Source organism: Asterias rubens, chromosome 18 (genome assembly GCF_902459465.1).
Source record: "Asterias rubens chromosome 18, eAstRub1.3, whole genome shotgun sequence".
Taxonomy (NCBI): Eukaryota; Metazoa; Echinodermata; class Asteroidea; order Forcipulatida; family Asteriidae; genus Asterias; species Asterias rubens.
In genome coordinates, this window is record NC_047079.1 from 5,337,856 (window position 1) to 5,362,686 (window position 24,831).

Here is a 24,831-nt window from a genome sequence, read left to right on the forward strand (position 1 = left end):
CGTTTTCAAATAATAGCTGAGTGCAACCGGAAGCCTTGATCGCAACGGGATATACAACTACTCACCTGAGAACGAGTTCGAGGTTGGGAGGTAATATATCCTGACGCCCCACATATAAATTGTTGTATGTTTGAGAAGGGAACCATGCAATTACTGACTGCCGCGAAAACAGTGTTGAAAACTCAGGAATGAGTAGAGTGGGAGAGAGTCAACTGAAGTGAGAGTTCCTTTTTTAAAACACTCTATGTTCTTATTTTGCATGGGTGTTTAGTTTTCAAGATGAAAAGGGTCAACAGTGAGCAGATACAAACGGCTGTTTTAAGTTATCTCAAGCGACGGCAGTTTATTGTAAGAAAGATATTTATGTTTGGCCCAATTGTTTTTTATTAACACATTTTTAGTTAACCCTTGATTTCTTGAAACGTCACTTGTCATTAATTAACCACAAAAAGGGTAAAAACACACAACATAATAATTCAGCAAAATATTGGATACAATAGACCATTGCATTTTATTGTTGTATTTCTATAACATTAATGGTATTTACACAATTACTAGCAGTTACTAAAAATGATCATATGGAACTTTTGGAAGTTGAATGACAATCAGAATGATGAATCATGAATGGATCATGAACATTTATTGTAGGCCCTAGTCATTATTGATGAATTAAGCTTAAAGGTTTATCGCGATTCAGAACCACAATGCGTTTTGGATAGGCAGATGGGGCATTTTCTATCGCGGTGTATGTTGTCGTGCACGACACATGCGCATGCATCGCCTATGATAATATCTTTGTATGGGTTCAACAGCGCCCTCTGTTGACATTTTGCTATTCGCGACACAGGGGTGGGGGGGGTGTTAGGGGGTTGCTAAGTAGGTGGCGCTAAGTGGGAGGAGTGAAAAGTTTCTACATCCTGCAACCACTTTATTATTCGCAATTCAAATTTCAAATTAAAACAAATTCGCATTTATTTCCATACATCATGAAAACAGTACAAAAACATTAGATTAACAATACTTTATAAATAATATCTCCTTATTGATGCCAATGGATGTCCTTGTTTGTTTTTCAGGATTCCAGCAGTGAGACATTTAGTAAGAAGTCGCTACGTCTTACAGAACCTTTGTCTGTAATGGCTACCGAGGCGGCCATTAAGAGAGAGACTGGAGTCCTGAACGTCATCTCGTGCACAACATGGTAAAAAAGTCAGGGGATTATTTTCTAAAACTCTGCTTTAGGTTCCATCTCTGGCTCCCGGCTCTGCTGAGCCAGAGATGGAACCTTAAGCAGAGTTTTAGAAAAAGTCCCCTGAATTTTACACGGTTTTACCCAAACAAAGTACCGCTTGGTTTTGGGTTTTGGTAAAACCGTGTAAAATGTTCACACTGCTCAAAAAATGGTGGCAGAGTCCAAGCCGGAGCCAAAGCTGGGTTTCAAAAAGTCTCAGATTTTCAAGACGATCTCCACCGGACTTTTTTCTTATATTCTCTTTTTTCTTATAATTTTGTTTTCAGCGAGTCGGATCCAGAGAACTATGAGCAGCAGTATTCCCAGATCAAGACGTTCATTGAAAATACGGTGGCACCTTTCAAGGTATATAATTGATGTGTAATATGCGATTCAAGCAAAATGAGTCACTCTTAAGACCTAAATATAAAAAAAGGCTGTTACAAAAATATTTATTGAATAAAAGATTTTCATTTGTATTGTTTTTTGGGTGTTTTTTTTCTTATGACACAAATATCTCTCAGGGATGAGATTCCTCCATTTTAAAATATCTCTCAGGGATGGATTCCTCCATTTTAAAACGACATTCCAGGGGGGGGGTTGCCCTAAAAAAAAAATTCTAAAAGAAATGGCGATATAACATAGAATAACGCCCCAGATTGCAGAGTGGGGCTTTTAAAACTAAAGATAAATTTTTATAATTTGGGCTTCATGTTCGCAAGTTTCGAGCTCGCATGCTTTCCCACTTTGAGCTCAGAGTTCAGTTTTTGTTCTCAACAGCCTATCAACAGCCTATAACTTAAAGGCAGTGGACACTATTTGTCATTACTCAAAATATTTATTAGCATAAAACCTTACTTGGTAAAAGTAATGTGGAGAGGATGATAGCATAAAACATTGTGAGAAACGGCTCCATCGGTAGTTATGTAGTTTTCGAGAAAGAAGTAGTTTTCCACGAATTTGATTTCAAGACCTCGGATGTAGAATTTGAGGTCTTGAAATCAAGCATCTAAAAGCACACAACTATGTATGACAAGGGTGTTTTTTTCTTTTATTAATATCTCGCAACTTTGACGACCGATTGAGCTCAAATTTTCACAGGTTTGTTATTTTATGCATATATTGAGATTCACTAACTGTGAAGACTAGTCTTTGACAATTACCAATAGTGTCCAGTGTCTTTAAGCTATTTTTTTCTTTCTGTACAGGATGAGCTGAGTTTGCTTCTCTACCCGTTGTTTATCCATCTCTTTCTGGACATGATAACAAATGGCCACAAGTCAGCAGGTGGGTTCATACCATAGAGTTATATATAAGAACTAGAGGGCGCACTGGCATATATATGCGCTCCGGCATGCGCGCAAGCAGCCATTTTCTAAGTGGACAAAACTGGCATCCCACAGACGATTTGTTGTTGACATCTTCTGCATGCAGTCTATTCATTTCTACATAAGGCTTTGCATATAGAAGAACACCCTTGGGTGCCCAAGACAAGAGTATTCCATTTACTTTCCCCATACAACTTTTATTTCCCCTCAAACCATTAAGAAGTCATCATTCCGGGAATGATGCAAAAAACACATCCTTGAGTCCAGGTAGGTCCCTAACCACAGACCCCACACCCTCCTCAGTATTCTAGGAATACCCACTACTACCACAATGACCTTCTTACCACTAGGCTCTGGGTGAAAGTTCGGACATGACTAATAATGACATCACAACACACCATAACTAAGTAAAGCACTGGACACGTTTGGTAATTGTCAAAGACCAATATTTTCACTTGGTGTATCCCAACATATGCATTAAATAACAAACCTCTGGAAATTTGGGCTCAATTGGTCATCAAAGTTGCAAGAGAATAGTGAAAGAAAAAGACAGTGTGTTGCACAAATTTGTGTGCTATCAGATGCATAATAGCTGAAGCCTTGTTTATAATTTGAGGCAGAAACTAATTCTTTCTCAAAAACCATGTCACTTCAGAGGGAGCGGTTTCTCACAATATTTTACACTATCAACAGCTCTCCATTGCTTGTTACCAAGTAAGTTTTTATGGTGACACTTGTTTTGAGTAATTGCCAATAGTGTCCAGTGCCTATAAAAGGAATTACTTAGCTGTCCGATAAACAGCTTTGTGACAATTCAAAGATTATCGTCTCTCAAAAAGAAAATGTTGTGTCCTGATTCCAACAGCTCATAGCCTTGACAGCAACCACTACGAGCCCTTCAATTGGTCATCAAAGTTACAAGAGAGTAATGAATGAAAATAAAAACACCCTTGTTGCACAAATGTGTGCGCTTTCAGATGCGTAATAGCTGAAGCCTTGTTTATAATTTGAGGGAGAAATTACCTCTTTCTCAAAAACTATGTCACTTCAGAGGGAGAGGTTTCTCACAATGTTTTATACTTTCAGTACTGTACACTCTCAACAGCTCTCCATTGCTTGTTACCAAGTAAGTTTTTATGCTAACACTTATTTTGAGTAATTACCAATAGTGTCCAGCGCCTATAAAAGGATTTACTTAGCTGTCCGATAAACAGCTTTGTGACAATTTAAAGATTGTTGTCATTCAAGAAGAAAATGTCGTGTCCTGTTTCCAACAGCTCATAGCCTTCACAGCAAACACTGCGAGTCCTTCTTGGATACCAGTGGACAGCGAGATACCAGTGGACAGCGAGAGTTAGTGCAAAGTTTGACCGGCGTAATGAACAGCATGGATCTCTTGACCAATGACCACCTGACGGCATTTAGGTTTGTTACACTCTCCAAACTTAGAGGGGGCTGTGTCCTCTTGTACGAAGCAGTGCCCAATTTCATAGCGCTGCCTAACGGTGAGCAAACTTTTGTGCTTACTGTATCAGAAAATTTCTCTTAGGTGCAAGCGTATTTCACAGGCTAGCAAGAAAATTCGGCAGCCACCTCGCACGTTCACCATAGATCTACATTGTGACGTCATTTATTTTCGTGCAGTAAGCACCAGTAGGTTAGAACGCCTTTTCATGTGCTTACAGTTAGCATCGCTATGAGATGAAAATTGCGCAGTTAGCACAAAATTAGTCGCTAAGCGGTTATATGAAATTGGGCCCAGGCTTGTGTGTGTACAAGGAATAATGAACTCTCACACAGTTACTGCGCTCTGCCGTCGAATAATATATATGGAGAGCTCTTGCTGTAACTGGGTGAGCATTCATGATTCCATGTACAGACACAGACCAGGGGCCGATTTCACAAAGCGATAAAATTCATCGCAAGACAAATTTTCAGTATCACCATAGAGATTTGTATTGTGACATCACACTTTACTTAGCAACTACAATTGATTTGAAGTTACGATCAATTTGAGACCTTTGTGAAATCGGCCCCAGGGCCCAATTTCATACAGTTGCTAAGCACAAAAAAATTGCTTAGCGTGACATTGTTGCCTTGATAAAAACAGGATTATCAACCAAATTTCCATGATTTTCAGGATAAGCAAACAGCAGTTGAATACCAGTAGAAAGCAATATGCAACAAATGGAAATTGGGTTGGAAATCCTGGTTTTTCTCAAGGAAGAAATTTCATGCTAAGCAAATTTTTGTGCTTAGCAGCTCTATGAAACTGGGCCCTGCTGTAATCATGACGACACAGCCCCCTATTTTTATGCTTACTGTACTATTTGGGATATGAACATGGGATATTCACCTGACGTCATCTACAAAAATAGAAATCTTGGTTTGCCATTTTAAAAGTCAGATTACTTGTATGTTATTTAAAAAAAGCAACCCTTAAAGCAATTAGCATTGTAATCCATAGGCCTGAAGATACCTGGGGAGATAAATTGGGGTGGTAGTGCTTTCTGCTCTACCGGCCAGACGTCGGACAGATGATACCCAAGCCTACATCCATATGGACTGTATAGGGATAACCCTGTTTCAGCCCTAGAAGTAGGTGGCAACGGCCTCTGGAAAAAAATAATTGTAGCCCACACCTTGAAGTGCCCTTCCGGCCTTGTGTGTCTGGCAACTTGCATACAAAAATTTTAAAAAAATTGATGAAAAAATGTCAGTTGTTGCTTTGCATGACAATGCAATGGAAAGGTGTATATGGTCGTGTCCGAATTGGCGACTTCGGCTACTGCTACGGCTAAGGCGCGCGCGTCTGCTATCCTTCAACACTGACAGACACGCTGATCTAGCCGTAGCTGTAGCCAAACTCGCCAATTCGGACACAGCCTATGACTGGATTGGAACCTGTGTTCATTATATGTTTGTCTTACCGACCACAGAGACAGCAAATATGTCATTCCAATGAGCCAGGAAGCAGTGCAATTTCTCCTCCGCTACTTACAGAGTCAAGACAACTCCATGCTTCTTAAAGTCTTCAATCTCCACATCCAAATTGAAGGTAATGTCTGAACCATAAATATGTTTCATAGGATTTGAGGCATTGCATGGTGAGGTATCAATATATATTTGGTTTGCGGTAACACCATGTGTGTATCTACTTGCCAGGTAGAGTTTGTTCTTAGAGAACTGTCTTGCTTTATTCTACTACCGCAGAGTAGATGTTTGGGGGTTCGGGAGACTTCTCAGTTCTGAAAAGAACTGTCCTGCATTTTTAACTATTACCCGGGCCGATGGTATAGGAAATAGGCTGGGACTACTACTTTAGCTTATAGGATCGTGATTAACTATGTTACGAGGAGAACTGACTGGGTAAAATTCTGAAATTAATAAAGTTGCATCCCCTTTATTAGGTGATCCCCTGGCTGCCGCTTCCCAGGTTGTATCACAAACTTGGGTGTGATCCCCTGGCTGCCGCTTCCCAGGTTGTATCACAAACTTGGGTGTGATCCCCTGGCTGCCGCTTCCCAGGTTGTATCACAAACTTGGGTGTGATCCCCTGGGTACTTGGCAGTTAAGGGTTTAGCCTTCAAGAAAGACTCTGCTAGGGTTGAAATGTAAGGTCACTACTTATTGGTTCGCATTTATACCATGGGTCCTTTTGTTTGGTGAACAGTTTGCAGACGGCTAATTTTTAATTTTTTCACAAAAGTTAGTGTTATAAAGGTACTAGACACATTTGGTAATTGTCACAGACAAGTATTCTCACATGCAGTATCCCAACATATGCATAAAATAACAAATATTTGAGAGAATAATGAAAGAAAAAACACTCTTGTTGCACATGTGTGTGCTTTCAGATGTCTAAAAAAGGCTTCAGGTTTTTTATTTGATTCAAATATTTGAGTGAGAAAATACCTCTTTCTCATAAATTACGTTACTTCAGAGGAAGCCGTTTCTTACAATTTTGTTTACTATCTAATCAACAGCTCTCTGTTGCTTGCTACCAAGAAAGTTTTTATGCTAATAATTGTTTTGATTAATTACCAGTAAGTGTCCAGTGCCTTTAAACATTTGTCATCCCCAGTGCGAGGAGCAACGACCGTGTCATCCAATCCCAACAGTGATAACGGATCCCAAGCTGTCAATCCCACCCTCCCTCCCTCGGACAACCACTCCACCTCCTCAGAAGAAGATAAAGCCAAGGAACGAGCTGCTCTGGCAGAGAATATTGAGAAAGTTAACAAGGGTCCGCCGACTCTACCGTCGATCCTGCTGTACACATTCGCAAATGCATACCAAAGGTATTGTTTAGACCCCCTTGCATTGCCCGCCATCAATGATGGTACACTGTACAGTTTATAAAAAACAGTCAGTAAAAATGTTACATATTTTACATAAAAAGAATGAAATACATGTATCACATTGTAGTTCGTTGAAACATAAACTCACGCAACAAATTTGTGACAGTATATGGCCGTATCCGAAATGGCGACTTTGGCTACAGCTACGCTTACAGCTTCGGCTAGATCAGTGCGTCTGTCAGTGTTAAAGAATAGGCAGACGCGCGCGATCTAGCTGTAGCTGTAGCCAAAGTTGCGTTTCAGACACGGCCTAATATTCAAAAAAGGACAAATTTTTTTAAAGAAAAAAGCATTTTATCTCTCTATCTATAATTCCAAACAGACTCAGTTGTGCCACATTGTCGGCAGATAATTCCCTTCTCTGTGGCGGTTTTGAAGACTCCTCCATCCAGTTGTGGAGTTTGACCTCGAAGAAGCTGCGAGAGTCACCTCATGATGTCGACATCTCTAAGGTCCACATAGCTGGGGATTATATGGAGGGGCAGGCGTATGAAGACAGGTAAATGGTTCTTGTAATTTGGCTTAAAGCCATTGGACCCTTTCGGTAAACAGTATTGTCCAAGGCCCACACTTCGTGTATCACAACTTCTATATCAAATAACAAACCTGTGAAAATTGAGGCTCAATCGGTCATCGGAGTCGGGAGAAAATAACGGGAAAACCCCCCCTTGTATCCGCGCGTTTCGCCGTGTCATGACATGTGTTTAAAATAAATCCGTAATTCTCGCTATCGAGAATTGATATTGTTTTACTGTTTTCTCAAAAAGGAAAGCATTTCATGGAATAATATTTCAAGAGAAGTCTTTCACCACTACCTTCTGTAAACCCTGTAAGTTATTTGTAAATCTGTGATTTTTTTTGTTTGTTCTGTACCGAAAGGGTCCAATGGCTTTGAAAGGTAGTGTCATCGTTTGGTTTTTGTTCAATGTTTTTTTGTTGCATCGCCCGTAATGAGAAATGTCTTGCACCAAGACTAGCGCGTAGTATCCAAAAAACAACCGGTTATAAACAGAGCTCCAGCTGGTCATTATCAACCGTTTAAACACCCCCACATGACGCACTCTCCACCGATAGGAATAGCGAAACTGTCTTTCTAACCATAAGCATTTTATAACAAATGGTTTTCAAACGCTTTTCATCGACCAACTCAACCGATCCAAGGCAACGTGTTCCTTTAAAAAAAAATACTTTCTCATAAATGACATAACGATGATTACTTGCAGTGTCGGCAGTGAGAGCAGAATCCTAAGGGGGCACTCGGGACCTGTGTACGGTACGTGTCTGATGCCGGATAACAAGGTGCTGTTGTCATGCTCTGAAGATACCACAGGTAGGACACAGAGGTCAAGCCCCAATTTCATAGAGCTGCTAAGCACCAAAAAGTTGCTTAGAATGAAACTTCTTCCTCGATAAAAACAGGATTACCAACCAAAGTTTCATTTGTTGCATATTGCTTGTTACTGGTATTTAGCTGTTGTTTGCTTATTCTGAAAATCATGTGGAAATTGAGTTGGTAATCTTGTTTTTATGAAAGCAACAATTTCATGCAAATTTTGGTGCTTAGCAGCTCTATGAAATTGGGCCCTGATGGGGTCATCTTGAGGTCAACTGATTCTCATTGTTCATCTGAGAAATGTAATTTGGGGGTTCTCCATTGGCCTTTTTGAGATATCGTGGATACTATAGGAGTGCACCGTTTGTTTTAGGGTGTATACAGACGGATTTACCTAAACCAAATAGTGTCATATGAGTGAGACTGCCATATCTCAAAATGGCTTGTGGCACCTATTCTTCTAAAAAAAAAAAAATTAATTAAAACTGACCTGACGCATTTTTATGCCTATAATCAGGCTTGGTTGGTTCCTGTCTTGCTCATGGATTTTTACGCGGGGAGTCTGCTGCCACCTAGAGTCCCAACTCTGCCAATGAGCAGTGCTTGAGAATTTATAATTTCCGTTTTCCAATTTTCGATCAGAGCGTACTCATCGAAACATCGAGTTGAAACCAACGGTTCTTTTCAGAACCACCCCAACTCATTTAGAGATTATCATTACATGGTGTTACCACAAGGTTTTCTATATCGACTTTCACCTGACGACGTATTTCCACCATGCAAGTTTGAAATCCTACTTAATTTCCGATTTGTCGTTGTTTTTTTCAGTGAGGGCCTGGAATCTTGACACACTGTCCAATGTCGCCGTCTACAGAGGGCATAACTACCCCATTTGGGGGATAGAAAGCAGCCCAATGGGACTATACTTTGCTACGGCGTCCAAAGACAACACAGCGAGACTGTGGACGGCAGAGAGAACGTTTCCACTCAGGATATTTGTCGGCCATTTGATGGACGTAGATGTAAATAAACTTTTGTACAGTTTTTTGTAAGGCTTTATCATTGTTAGCACAAAAACTTACTTGGTAACGAGAAACGGAGAGCTGTTGATAGTATAAAACATTGTGAGAAACAGCTCCCTCTGAAGTTATGTAGCTTTCGAGAAAGAAGTAATTTCTAACTAAAATATTGGAAAGAACTCAAGCATCTGCAACAAGGGTGCTTTTTCTTCCATATATTGGCTTGCAACTGTAACACGCTTTTCATGCTAAAACGGACACAAAAAATACTTTTTGGACATTGTTTTAACCTATTTCTCAAAAAATACAGCACCTCAGCAAGTATTGTAAGTGAAGCTTTCTACCATCATTATCTTCAAACCAAGTTTGTAAGTTTAATGTAAATCTGTGGACATTGAATGTTTTGTGTTACAAAAAGTACGCAAACCCTTTAAAACTATTAATGATGTTGACGTGTGTTTCCATTTTCAGTGTGTGAAGTTTCATCCGAACTGTAAGTACCTAGCCACCGGATCAAGCGACAAGACCATCAGACTCTGGAATATACACGATGGCAAGACGGTTCGATTATTTAATGGTCACAGGGTAGGTTTAAGTCTTGACACTCCTGTCGTCGATTTCACCAAACTCTTCCTAACTTAGGATTAATCTTAGGACTTCGGACGAGTTAAGTTCCCCATCTGAAGACAATAGGACGCTCGTCCTGACTAGAAATGGATTAATCCTAGCTTGTTGTGGAATCGGCTGCTTGGGTGACAGGTCTTTTTCTGAAGCAGCGCCTCGCATCTGGAAATCTTTACCGCTTGATCCTAGATCGTGTCTTTGAACCACAAACTTCTCTAAACTTCTCTTACGTCACAGGTTTTCCAAGGCTCATTTTGTTGTGTCTGTTTTTCTTTGTTTGTTTTTGGTTTACTGCGCCTTTGACACCCAGCAGGGTGGATACATGTGCGCGTTACAAGTCTTTAATAATTTTTTTGTTGGTTTGGGAATCAGTGCTGTTTTTGCTGAACTGCTTTTTTTGTTACTTTTTTTTAAAGTAAGCCCTAGTGCACTGTCTGTGTAAGTTTATGGTTTCCGTTTGTATTTCTAAGTTTTTGCTGAGTATTCTTGCATTGAGAGTCAATATTTTGTACTATATTTTGTTTAATATAAATGGGTCTCATAACTCATTTAATATGTGTGATGTTGTTTTATTTGTAGGGGACAGTTTTGGCTCTTGCCATATCGCCAGATGGAAGATATGTGGCATCTGCAGGTGAGCTGAGATTTTTTAAAAATTTTTTATAAATTATTTTCTGGGGGGGGGGGGGGGTGGCGGCGAATTTTGGTAAATGTTGAACAGGCGTGAGATTTTCCAGGTATTTGCCTCATGCTAAGCAGAAATGAGCAGGATACCAGTTAAAAATTGTACATGTGACTCGATATTTAGGCTGGTAACCTGATTCTGATAAGCATCATTTTGTTGTGGTTGACGATTTTTGTTTGTGACTTTTTTTTTGAATGCCTGAAGGTGAAGATCGGCGAGTGAAACTATGGGACATTGGCTCAGGCAGCCTGGTCAAGGAATTAAGGGGACACACAGACTCTGTCTACAGTCTTGCATTCAGTCCTGATAGCTCCATGCTCTCTACTGGTGAGTTGAAGGGGGTTTAAAATTAAAGGGACACATGGAACGGGCGATTTGGTCCATGAGACCGGTTTGAAACCGTTTGTTATGATACGTGGGTGAAACTATGGACCAGCAGCCTGGTCAAGGTACTAAGGGGACACACAGACTCTGTCTGCAGCCTTGCATTCAGTCCTGATAGCTCCATGCTCTCTACTGGTGAGTTGAAGGGGGTTTGAAATTAAAGGGACACATGGAACGGGCGATTTGGTCCATGAAACCGGTTTGAAACCGTTTGCATTCAGTCCTGGGCCCAATTTCATAGAGCTGCTAAGCACAAACATTTTCTTAGCATGAAATTTTTGCTTTGATAAAAACCAAGCATGGATTACCAAGCAAATTTCCACAGCTGAATACCTGTAACAAGCAATATGCAACAAATGGATATTTGGTTGGTAATCCTGTTTTTATCAAGGAAGAAATTCCATGCTAAGCAAATTGTTGTGCTTAGCAGCTCTATGAAATTGGGCCCAGATAGCTCCATGCTCTCTACTGGTGAGTTGCAGGGGGTTTGAAAATAAAGGGACACGTTGCCATGGAACGGTCGAGTTGGTCCATGAAAAGCATTTGAAACCATTTGTTATGAAATTGATAAGGTTAGAAAGATGTTTTGATAGTGAATATAATGATCTACACAAATATGGTCTAAAGTAAGTCAAGTAAACCCTGCCTTTAAACACCAAAGGAAATTGTAGTAATTAATTAAAGCTACAATATTTATGGTTTATTTATTTGTTTAAAAATGTCATCTCACCAACTAATCGTTAAAAATATTACTATATATTTGAAAACCCAAACCTGACAGAAATTTCCCAAGAATAATATTCAATTAAACATCAGAAAGCTGCATCGCCACATTTTTTTGCTGAATTGACAGTTTTAAAATGGCCGCCAATGTGTGTTTGTTGTGACTTCACAGGCCAACACATAGGCCCACACACTACCAAGTCAGAGATCAGTGTTTAGAACCTATGCACATTTACCTGGTATGCCTGCTGCCACCTAGTGTTCAAAAGTCTCCAACTAGTAACAAACAAGAGATGAGTTATTGTTGGGATCTGACAATTAGCTTTGTATGCACATTTGTTGTGTTATAAACGTTTCGCTCAGTGTGTTTCCGGAACAACTACTTCTCTTTTCATGTTGATACAGCTTCAATTGTCAAAATTTGTTCTGAAAGAAAGTTCTAAATATTTCAGTCTTTCAGCGAAAACCTTGGCGATACAACTAAAACTAAAACTAAAACTAATGACTAGAACTACGAAATTAAAGTTATACAGTAACTTGTACACTGAGTAAAAAGAGGCTGATTACAATAAAGAATGCTAAAAATCAATCAAGTTGAAAAACAATTAAACAAATCAAAAGTGACCTTCAAATTAATGCTTATATTAAAACAAAAATTGGGGGGGCGGTAAACAGTGAAATATTTTTCTATGACCGTAGTAATTCCAAGATAGAAATGTTTCTCAAAATGCATTAAATGTACTATCCAAATCTGCTATACCATACATGTTTTCGTTTTGAGTAAATCAATCTGTTCAAGTCTAATTTTGCTATTCCTGCAGGTGGCATTGACAACACACTGAGAATATGGGATGTAAGACACAATTACTCTGCTACACAGTGAGTATTTATGCCTTAAATATTTTCTTAAGTTTTGTCTTAATGATTGAGATCGTTGAATGCGAGCGACGTATTGCTCAAAATATTGTTTGACTAAGTTTGTTTTTTTCTCCAGAAGACAATCAGAGCATACTGATCAAAAACGTCGAGTTGATACCATTGGTTCTGTTGAGAGCCACCCCAACTCATTTAGAGATTACCATTATGTACATAGTATTACTGCAAATCTTACTATATCCTATTTCCACCATGCAAAGTTTCAAATCCTACTTTTAAATATTTGTTGCTATAGTTTTTTTCTCTATCGGCGACAGTTAAGTGCGCGCATAATTTTAACTACAGTGTAGAAGTCTCACCTGACCTGACCTCATTTAATGTTGTTCCGAGAAAGGAGCTGTTCAATTTCTATCGCAACTAAGATCAAGGTGTAGGTCTAAAAGTAGCATATAAACTTGTTTAGATCTAGGGATGAGAAAATTGACATTTTAAAGCCATTGAACCCTTTTGGTAAACAGTATTGTCCAAGGCCCACACTTTGTGTATCACAACTTCTATATAAAATAACAAACTCAATCGGTCATCGGAGTCGGGAGAAAATAACGGGGAAAACCCACCCTTTATCCGCACGTTTCGCCGTATCATGACACGTGTTTAAAATAAATCCGTAATTCTTGCTATCGAGAATTGATATTGTTTTACTGTTTTCTCAAGAGAAGTCTTTCAAACCCTGTAAGTTATTTGTAATTCTGTGAACTTTTTTTTTTCTGTACCGATGGCTTTAATCTGAAGTAAACTTTGTTTTTTGTGTGTTTTTTTTTTCTCTTTTTGTCAGATCTGAAAGTGGTTCTGCAACTGAACTCCTAGGATCTTTCTCCATCAAGTCAACGGTCCTTCACTATTCTCAGTTCACAAAATGTAATCTTTTGACAACTGCGGGAGTAACCTCACAGTCTTGAAGACCTAAAGTCTTTCAACTTGAGCCATGTCCAGACATCTCTGTGGACCCCCAGTTCCAAACCTGAACCATTGTCTTGCCCGTTTCCTTTTTCCTTCATTTAATTTGTATTTTTCTGATATATTTATTATCAACATATTGAAATTGAAGTTGAAACAGGTGGTGCAAATGCCCCAAGCGAATCAATATACAAAATACAAAGTTAAAAGAAATAAAATTTCACTAAAATATTACACACTTACAGTCTTACAAAAATTCAACAAACTCAAGGGCCAGCAATATACAGCAAATTGAAAAGAATTCAGTTTAAAGGCAGTGGACACTATTGGTAATTACTCAAAAAATTGTAAGAATAAAAACTTACTTGGTGACTAGCAATGGAGAGCTGTTGATAGTATAAAACATTGTGAGAAATGGCTCCCTCTGAAGCAATGTAGTTTTCGAGGAAGAAGTATTTTTTCCATTAAAATGTGTGAATTTAAGGTCCCGAACCGAAATCAAGCATCTTTAAGCACACAACTTCGTGCGAAAAGGGTGTGTTTTTTCTTCCATTATTATCTCGCAACTTCGACGACCAATTGAGCTAAAATTTTCACAGGTGTATTATTTTTTGCATATGTTGAGATACACCAAGTGAGAAGACTGGTCTTTGACAATTACCAAAGCTGTCCAGTGTCTTTAATACGCCATTTTGAGATATGGTGGATGCAATACTATGCTACTTTTAGGTTTGGGTAAATTTGTCTGTACACCGAACAGTCCACTCCATTAGTGTCATAATCGTCATTTTTTGTCAGTGTCGCTTGATTCTTTCTTCGGATTCTTTATTTATTGTTCGAACCGCCAGTTCCAAGAAAGAGAAAAATTTAAATACCTAAAGCTATCAATTATAAATAAAACCTTTAAATGTTAAAATTTGAAACTAGGAAAGATAAATTATTAGGCAATTGAAAAAAAATTAAAAAACCACAAAAGAAATCAGTACATCAATGTTAAAATTTGAAACTAGGAAAGATAAATGAACAGGCAACTAAAAACAAAAACCAGAAAAGAAATCGGTACATCAAAAGACACTAACATAAAAACATACACAGTTCAAACATATTTTAGAGAGAGACTTCACAATTAAAGTGAACATGAGAGGTCTTATAATGGAACCCTGCGGAACACAAAGGCACTGTTTTCTATTTGAGATGAAAATCAAATGTGATCATTTAGAGGGCACCATGAAGAGACTTTCATAAATAAACTTCTCAACATTTTGATGGAGGGGTTTCAATCTGTATGCGTTTCTTTTTTCTGTACGTTCATATTCTAAATAAATTTTTCACATCCTTTGGGGTGCGGTCCTTTTGTTTTGTTTCATTATCTTTAACAACTTTTGCCTTCAAGTCGTTGGTCTCATTTGTATTTAATTCAACCCATATGTGGTAGTCTTGACCTTCTGTCATGTTGGGATCAGTTAGGTCTGCTGTCAAAACATATACTGGGTTTTCATCCGTTCCTTCCATCTGAACTGGGATCGAGTTGAAATCTTTGACAAATTTGCGTCGCTCCTGAACGAGTGACAAGGTGGGGGTGAGTTTAAACCTTGCTGTGCCGTCTGGGTTCTTACCGAGGAGACGAGCTTTTGTGCCTTCCCGAAGCAATTTCTTAGCAATTTTTGCAAGCGTCTTCACACTTTCGCCAAATTGCGTGATACATCTCGATCCGACAAATGTCCTATAATTTGTACGTATGTTCAAAATATGAAAAAGATATCGAATTCCCTGTTTCCCACAAGGGCAAGATTCAGAAGGCCAACCAATATCTTCTACACCGATGAGCTTCCACTCACTAAAAACTTCTCGATTATTTATTTTTTCTTTGCTACGCTCCTTGAGGTGTGGTATGAGCTCATCGTGCATGTATTTTGGATACCCCTTGGTCTTAGTTGACTTCTCTTCGGTGGAATGGGCATCTTCAGATTCGTCTTCCAAACTATAGCCATTTGGCATGACGGGTTTCTGCCAGAGAAAGAAGAGATACAACCATTCACTTTTAAACTGTTATTATTGATAGACCCGCTGCATTGACCACCATCATTGATGAAACGTGCACAAGGTTGGTTTAAGCCTTTTACATGGCATTTGGGGCTTGTGGGAACGCGATCCCAAGCGACTGGAACGGGACACCTACTACTACAGTGTATATGGAGTGGCGATCGCTACTTGTACTCGACTCGCGCACGTGTTCTACCGTTCAAATCACTCTGCTGTTTACGCCACGCTGAGAGGGTGCGCTTTCCATTATTTATCATCAAAGATGTCGGTCAGTGACGTCATGTGATTTCCATTTTTGAGTGATAGTCACCCCTGAAACAAGGGTGTATACGGTTATCACAACATCACTCATCACATTCAAGGCACTTGTGAAAGCCCACTTGTTTCAGGAGGCCTACCATCAATGACTTTTTATTTCTTCTGTGCCTCAGCGCCTTTGAGCAAACTTTTGATTTAGGCGCTATACAAATAATTAATTACGTTTGATTGACTGATTGTATGATTGATTGATTATCAAACAAGAAGTTGTAGTATATAGGCCATGAATGTCGTGTATAATCTGGTGATTTTTTTTATCGACAGAGTAGGAATTGTGATGGTGAGATTATTAGCATGTAGCCTATATACTCGTGATCACGAGTAGATCGGGCAAAATCTCGCTTGTTTTTTAAAAATTGTGTGGACTACTTTGGTCCCTCCAACTCGTGAATTAAAGGGAACAAACTCGCGCATGAGTCCCGACGTTCGAATAACATACGCGCGAGACATTTTAATTTTTTTCGTTTTGTTTATTGCGTAATATGGGAGCAAAACTTTTAGCTATTTGACACGTACCAGTGGTGAGGACATCTTTGGTTTCCGGCGGTGAGGCATCCGCTGGAAGTTTTTGAGTTTTTCATCAAGACTTCCATCGCTACTATCACCACACTGTAAAACAAAAAAGTATACAAAGTGAAGACAATATACATTTGCAAAATTGCATGAAGTGCCGATTTCACAAAAGAGGTATATACGACTGTTTGATAATCGATCGTATTCCTAAACAAAGTAAGATGTCACAATACAAATCATAATAGTGATATCGACAAGTTATCATCGAGCCCCGGTAATGTGAGTCCCGTCGTTCGAATAACACACGCGCGAGACATTTTTTTTTTTTTTTTTTTTTTTTTTTTTGCGTAACATGCGGGAGCAAAACATTTGGCTATTTGACACGTGCCAGTGGTGAGGACATCTTTGGTTTCCGACGGTGAGGCATCCGCTGGAAGTTTTCGAGTTCTTCATGAAGACTTCCATCGCTACTATCGCCACACTGGAACAAAAAAGTAACGTGAAGATATATACATTTCAGCTTGCATGAAGTGCCGATTTTACAAAAGAGCTATACGACTGTTTGATAATCAATCATATTCCTAAACAAAGTGAGATGTCACAATACAAATCATAATGGTGATATCGACAAGTTATCTTAATAGAAATCGAGCCCCGGTAATATGAATTGGAGACTTTCCAACGCTAGGCGGCAGCAGACATACCGGGTAAATTTCAATTGTTTACGTAGTTCTGAACATGCGCATAATTCTGAGAACAATGGATTTACCCGGTAAGTCTGCTGCCCTCTATCGTCTCAGAAAGTCTCCCATTGGAACCGACTAAGTAATACTGCAGACAAAAACTGTATGGCCGACACCTTTTTAGTCAACTTTGAGTGTGGGCACAATATTGTGACAGTTTGCAGAAACCTAAGGAGAGAAAACCAACATCTTTTTGTCAATTTCTTAGTCCTCTTTATAAGTTGCTTTGACTGGAGTTACATTTCATTCTGGACTTGAACGCAGCTTGAACTGTACAATTGACTCGATTTCGTTGCAGCTTTTATTATCATCATCCCGAAGTTTAAATGTAACTGCGAGGCCATTTTAATTAATTAACCACCAGAAGTTTAGGTTTTCTGTTCAAGATGTTTTGAATGGACGAGGCCTCCCTCCTCCAAAGTAATATCGTCAGTTTTTGTTTGCACCCGCCCCACACATATTTTCAGCGCTTCGTCATTGTGGCTCTTCACAGATGTTTCAAGAACTGTAGAGTTTACGGACGTTAAGAGAGTTAAAGGAACACGTTGCCTTCGGGTTGAATATGAACATTTGCAATCATCGGAAAGGTCTTGAAAATTAAAAGCACTTGACACTAATGGTAATTGCTCAAAATAATTGTTGGCATAAAAACTTACCAGTTACAAGCAAATGAGAGCTGTTGATAGTAATAAACATTGTGAGAAACGGCTCCCTCTAAAGTAACATAGTTCTCGAGAAAGAAGTAAATTATTCCACTAAAATATTTGAATTTCAATTCGAGACCGCAGAATTGGATTTTGAGGTGCCGATATCAAGCATCTGAAAGCACACAACTTCCTGTGACAAGATTGTGTTTTCTTCCATTATTATCATCTCGCAACTTTGACGACCAATTGAGCCCATCAAATTTTCAGAGGGTTTGTTATTCTGTGCATACTGTTGAGCTGCACCAAGTGAGAAGACTGGTCTTGGACAATGGGAGACTTTCTGGGACAATAGGGGGCAGCAGACTTACCGGGTAAAACCATTGTTCTCAGAACTATGCGCATGTTCAGAACTACGTAAACAATGGAAATTTACCCGGTATGTCTGCTGCCGCCTAGCGTTGGAAAGTCTCCTATTACCAAAGATGGCCAGTGTCTTTAAAGAAACGCTACTCAGTGACACAGAACGTTACCTCATTAATTTTGACTTCTATTCTGACCTGATTAACAGTAAGCAAACAAAATGTACACGTTATTCACCTGTGAACTAGTTTTCTGGTTAGATGGCGTCAATGGGGACGAGGCATTGTGCCTAATCCTCTTTTTCTTGAGGACATCATTTTCGTTTGGCGATTCGGTCTGTTCGATGTTCTCGTCACTGGAACTCGACTAAAACAAAATCACAAAACAATATTTATGTTTACATATATGTTTATATTTCTGTTGTAATTGTAGTTTGTTGTTTTGTAAAGCGCATAGAGATGTTAATTCATATTATGCGCTATATAAATGTAATTCATTATTATTATTTTTTTTATTTATAAAAGGTTGACCTATTGATATTTTTTTTAGCACTCATACTTCTTACCAATTTGTAAATAAGTTAAAATTTTGACCTCAAGTAAGGTGAGCCCAGCTCTCCTGTAAATTCGTGGAACTTCTTGCCTCACAGTGTACAGCGAATCGCTTCCGAAAACCCTTTTCACTCGCCAAAATGTAGCCACAGTCCCTTGCTACAAAATTAACTGGCATGGATTGTTTATTTGTTATCACCGTGCGTGACTGATTTTGTGAGCTTTCACACTGCCAAGTTAAAAAAAAAAACTAACCCCTGTGCGACATGAGAGTGATATGGCGAACTGGGATCACCTTAGTTGGACAAGATAGCACCCACAATAGCATGCGCTGTATGTGCATTTTCACCTAGGACGTCGTTCAATAAACAAGAGTTCCTTTCCTACGATGATATAGCCCACGTCTTTGATCAAAACTTCCGCCAGTGTAAGATTTTATACCATCCCCTTTGGCCGACCGAACTGTATACCAAACAGCCCATCCCTATTTTAACTAAAATGCTTAGTATATTGCGCAGCAGAACACTTCACCTGGAGTGTGACGTTCTTGGTAAGTTGACAAACCCACGTTATTCACAACACGACATTTAATTTTCTTGATGATGATGACATGGTTGGTGCTAAGATTGTGTATCATTTTGACCTACCAACGTTCGCACCCTTTTCAGAGGCTTCTGATGTGGGGTGTCTACTTCGCTTGCGACGGCAGGCTCTTTTCTGCTCGAAGTCCCCGGTAAAGATTCTGGATTTTCTCCCGTAGTACCATCGTCCTCTAACTGTAAAAATGTGTATATTATAATATTGTAACAAATTACGCTCCGGGCCTCGCAGAGCCTTTCTCCACGGCTACTATTAAACGACAACACAGTTACATACAAGAACATAATCTAGATGTAACATTGGGCAATGAAGTGAAAATACATGAAGAGAGGGGGACGTGGAGTTAAAAAAAACATTGACATTTCTTTTTAAAGACACTGGACACTATTGGTTATTATGTCAAAGACCAGTCTTCTCACTTGCTGTATCTCAACGTATGCACAAACCTGTGAAAATTTGAAAAAATCTTCAAAGTTGGGAGATAATAGTGAAAGAAAAAACACCCTTGTCATTACACGAAGTTGTGCGCTTTCAGGTGCTTGATTTCGAGACCTCTGAATCTAAGGTCTTGAAATCAAATAAGATGAAAATTACTACGTTTCTCACAATGTTTTATACTGTCAACAGCTCCCCATTACTCGTTACCAAGTAGAGTTTTGGGCTAATAATTATTTTGAGTATTTACCAATAGTGTCCACTGCCTTTAAGGCAGTGAACACTATTGGTATTGTCAAAGACTAGCCTTCACAGTTCGGTGTATCTCAACATATAAAATAACAAACCTGTGAAAAATTGAGCTCAATCAGTCGTCGAAGTTGCGAGATACTAACGAAAGAAAAAACACCCGTGTCACACGGAGTTGTGTGCATTTAGATGGTTGATTTCGAGACCTCAAGTTCTAAACCTGAGGTCTTGAAATAAAATTCGTGGAAAATTACTTCTTTCTCAAAAACCGCATTACTTCAGAGAGAGTCGTTTCTCACAATGTTGTATACCATCAACCTCTCCCCAGTACTCCATCACCAATAAGGGTTTTATGCCAATAATTATTTTGAGTAATTACCAATAGTGTCCACTGCCTTTATTCGGAAAGTACTTAAGTGCTCACTAAAAACTTCTGTTGCAACAAAATAAAATAAAACACCACATGATACGAACCCGCATGGTATGTCTTTTCACCAGTTTCCTCGCATTTCGGTTGACACTGCCATCTGATGAGTCCGACGACGACATTTTGACCCTGCTATAAAATTCGTCAGAAATACTAGTATTAGGGCTACTTGTGGGTTAGACCACACTTGCTAAAAAAGTAATTGACGCAAAGTGGTATTGTTGTCTTCCTACTTTGCTGCGCTCATAAGTATGAAAAACAATTTGGTTTAACAAAGACGGTTGTTATTATTATGAGTTTCGCAATAAAGGTTACACACACGGGGAAAACCTCATGGCGTCACTGAGTGAGAAATACGAGACGGAGGGTTTTCCCCGTGTGTGCGTAACCGTTATTGCGAAATACCATAACATTATGTACTGGCGAGTTTACCACGGTTTCAACACTACACAAACACAAATAGGGGCGTACAATATGCATGCCCTAAAACACCATTATTATTTCCAAAAAGCCACAAATCAGTAAAGGTGCCTAGAAAATCGTGTGGCTTCAGCAATGTACACATTTTATCATGTTGAATAAAACAAAGAACTCATCAAATACGATGCATATTCCAGTGTTTTCACAATCCGAGAAACAGAGCGCCCGCTAGCGTTCGTTCATTACAAGCGTGTACAGTTTTTGCCGTGCATAGATCGGAACCAAGACTAAGCCTAGACTAAAAAGAGATCATGTCAAAGTTCTTGAACTGCGCGACTTCAACGGTACAAACGGAGGGGATTGTATAGACCTACGGCTGATTGCACAGACTAGTCAACTAATGTATTTGTCTGTTCCTAGCTTCCCCGGGTCGACGACCCAGGTATGACCTCAGTGCATTCACCCGGGTCAGACCCAAGTAAGGCCGTGTCCGAAACGACGACTTCGGCTACAGCTACGTCTAGATCAGCGCGTCTACCAGTGTTAAAGAATAGGCAGACGCGCGCGATCTAGCCGTAGCCGTAGCCGAAGTCGCCGTTTCGGACACGGCCTAACCTCCTTGTGGAGCAGGTTCCTGCTGATACAGGTGCATGACGTCACGACGAAACACTCTCTTATTGGTTACTATTATGTTTGAAATTCAGCGATAGACTGTCATCCACCTTAAAATATTGCAGCGACTTTGTGAGCATAATTAGTTTCGTATTTACAGGTACACTTTTGTTGCATGGGATTGTAAAACAATTCAACGTTGCAGTATTGTGACAACGTGCCCGTAGTAGAAACACATGGCGTATAGGCCTCCCTTGTGCCACACCCCTTACATTTTACCTTTGTGTTGGAGCATGCAGAGTGGTTATCTCAACCTGTTTGTTACAGTCGTATTAAGTGCGTTCATATGAACCCATAATCCTTGACCCACTATCGTTGGCTTCCGGTTAAGGTATAGGATTAATGTATTACATTATTTTGTGACCTTAAAAATGTTTTATTTTTTCTAGCTTCAGGTTAACCTCAGCATAGCCTTTAATCAAGTCGCACGCGGCGGCGGCACGCCAGTGCGTGATATCTGGGGGTCGTGTTTCAGAAGGAGGTGCCGCGTGCGCCTTGACTAAAGGCTAACCTTAGCCCTGCTGAGTGATCCACCAACCTTTACCACAACGAAAGGCACTGGACACCTTTATTAACTGTCAAAGGCCAGTATTCTCCCTCGTTGATGTATCCAATAAGTATAACTAATCAGCGAAAATTTGGGCTCAATATTGGTCGTTGAAGTTGCAATAAGAGAATATCGAAAGAAAAACACCCTTGTGGCACAAATTCCTGCTTTCAGAAAACTACGTTACTTTAGCGAGTATACTTTGGTGCTTTTGGAGATCAGAGGGAATAGTTTCTTACTTTTTTTTTTCTATCAATATCTTTCCATTGCTCGTTACCAAGTTAGTTTGTAGACCAACATTTATTTTGAGTAATTACCAATAGTGTCCAGTGCCTTTAAGCCCACTTCGATCGTTTCAATCTTTGTATATTGTGTGACCGCATTCGTATTAGACTTGACTCAAGTCCCAATCCCGTGCCATCCCCAGGAAACTACTGTTTTGTGATGCTCTGCATTCCAAAACCTGTTCCGCATCCATTCCCGGGACCACATTTTGACGGCGAGCGCGCACTGTATGCTATACGTGTTGTTTTATAATAGGCTATTAAGTTTGGGTAGACTATGCTTAGGGACCTCTCACACGAGAATGGGACTTGAATCAAGTCTACATTCGTATGGGATTCCCGTCCTTTCTCCATGCCCTATTCAAACAATGTGTCACTGTCAATTAAAAGTTTCACCCTCTGTGTGGATCATAACTAAGAGTTAAAGTCACACATTGCCTTCGGATTGGGCGACTCTTTGGACTATAAAAGTGGTTTGTTTTGCTTTTATTATAAAACAAGCATGGTTGCAAATAATGTTTTAAAGGTAGAAGTGATTTACACAAACATCCATCTAAATTGGGTGATTTCCCTCTTACTTTTCTCACGATCCGCCATTTTAAGGAACCACATTTTTTACACCAGAAAATGTTGCACTGGGAGTAGTTTTTTTGACTAAAACCACCCAAAATATCGGGCACTCTGACGTCTTTTGTTTCTAAGTCTCTGAACAGACGAACTCTATAATAACCCTTTGTGGGAAACTAACTATAGCATGAACTGATAAAAATGACCTATGACAATGGTATCCGTATAGGAAGGAAATTGTACCTCGGCAGCGAATGAGTGACTGCAAACATCCGGCACTTTGATGCTCCTCTATAACATAAAACAAGCTTCAGTTGAAGTTTATAATGTAAGCTGAAACTGCTGAGTTGTTTTCGTTTTAGTCTGGTGACCCGATTTATTATTGCCTGATGGCTGAAGATTTGAATTGAAACACTTGCTGTTTATCCTTGATTATAATATTACGTAACTATTTATTTTTTTAATTTTTTTTTTTACACAAAAGTTTACTTGGGCTCTCAATTGCAATTACGTTACGCGCATGCAGGTTATGGTGCATAGACTCCACGCGCATGACACCATCCAGACATAAAAAGGAGTTCCCTCTCTGAAGTCAATGAAGCGCTATCATTGGCAGAGAGTATACTATAGCGTGCAGCATGCGTACACGCATGCGCGTTTCCATTATTTGACATTTAAGATGGCGGCCATAGCAAGGAGTAATACTACTACTAATAATAATATAAAATAAGGCATTTATAAAGCGCTCTTACACGGGGTACCACAGCGCCAAATTTCGTTTCCGGGAAACAGTAACCATTAATTACATTATTTCGCGTATTATTTATGTTCAATCGAAGCACTGTTTTGTTCCCCCACAGTAATATATTTAATTCCCTCAAATATTATTTCGTTCCCTTGAGGTAAAAAAATATTATTGTGTGCCCCTTTAATGACATAATTATCATGTTCCAATCAGGTAACGAAATATATTATTTCGAGGGCACGAAACGTTCTTTCGAGGAAATGAAATGTGATGTTGATGGCATTTTCATTTTGAGAAAAAAAATCAAACTGTTTTGCCGATTGAACGAAAAACATTGTGTTTACCCTTTTAGTGTCCTTTTCTGCTTACGTTTTATAAGAGATCCGTGCAAAAACAATTATGCCCTTGCAAATTACCAGAACAAAATAAATGAACTATTTTAAAATGTCAAGCTCAAAACACCCCAATAAAGTACAAAATAAATCAAAAAAACAGAAAGAAAAGTGTGATCTATACAAAACCAAAACTCAAGTGATTCAAACACAACTTTATTGAAAACGAAAGCGTTTTAGACGGAACTATTTCTGGTGGGTTGGTTGAACTTCGACTAACTGTGCCAGCAGTGGCCTGCTTCCGGACAACTGTTTGTTCGAAATGATAAGTTTAATACTTCTGTAGTTATGAACCTATATATGCGCAAAAGTTACACAGGCACATGTCGTCTCACGGCCACAAGGAAGGCAATGTGGACACGTTTGGTAATTGTCAAAGACCAGTATTCTTATACTTGGTTACTCCAACATCACTCTGTGTGCTTTCAGACGCATAATAAAATGCTTTTATATTTTGAGTAAGAAATAACCTTTTTTCCCCAACAACTTGGTTAGTTCAGAGGGACACGTTTCTTAAAATGTTGTATACTTACAACAGCTCTTGCTTGTTACCAACTAAGTTTTTATGCTAGCAATTATTTAGAGTAATTTCCAATAGTGTATTGTGCCTTTAAACGGTTGCAGGCAGCGCTTCCACGGTCGAAACACAAACAGGTTAATGCTGGGAAATATTGGGGGGGGGGGGGGGGTGTTCCGTGCTAGGGAGTGTGTCAAACACAGAGCACTTCATTTAGCCCACTCTTTCCTGTTGAACCGACTGTTCCATTCTCACTTCAACTTCTTATCAATGGAACAGT

The 24,831-nt window shown here is 39.3% G+C and overlaps 2 protein-coding genes across 3 annotated transcripts; one reads left to right on the forward strand and one right to left on the reverse strand.

The window, feature by feature from the left end:
* Positions 1-127: 127 nt before the first annotated feature.
* On the forward strand, positions 128-13,897 carry LOC117302415 (TAF5-like RNA polymerase II p300/CBP-associated factor-associated factor 65 kDa subunit 5L). The gene is made up of 15 exons (XM_033786353.1): positions 128-348; positions 1,077-1,201; positions 1,519-1,597; positions 2,440-2,518; positions 3,837-3,984; positions 5,499-5,617; positions 6,644-6,860; positions 7,243-7,419; positions 8,144-8,250; positions 9,082-9,275; positions 9,744-9,857; positions 10,476-10,530; positions 10,786-10,908; positions 12,510-12,567; positions 13,400-13,897. Exons 1-15 carry the CDS (start codon positions 280-282, stop codon positions 13,521-13,523), a joined length of 1,788 nt encoding a protein of 595 aa, XP_033642244.1. The 5' UTR covers positions 128-279; the 3' UTR covers positions 13,524-13,897.
* A 918-nt stretch (positions 13,898-14,815) lies between these two features.
* LOC117302487 lies at positions 14,816-20,724 on the reverse strand. Of its 2 annotated transcripts, XM_033786444.1 has the most exons (5): positions 20,455-20,723; positions 19,344-19,472; positions 18,383-18,511; positions 16,399-16,491; positions 14,816-15,528 (listed from the first exon to the last, which is right to left on the reverse strand). In XM_033786444.1, the coding sequence occupies exons 1-5, from the start codon at positions 20,527-20,529 to the stop codon at positions 14,830-14,832; spliced, it is 1,125 nt and encodes a 374-aa protein (XP_033642335.1). In that variant the 5' UTR covers positions 20,530-20,723; the 3' UTR covers positions 14,816-14,829. The 2 variants fall into 2 exon arrangements, with proteins under 2 accessions (XP_033642335.1, XP_033642336.1); XM_033786445.1 differs by lacking the exon at positions 19,344-19,472 and having other exon boundaries at positions 20,455-20,724.
* Positions 20,725-24,831: the final 4,107 nt, after the last annotated feature.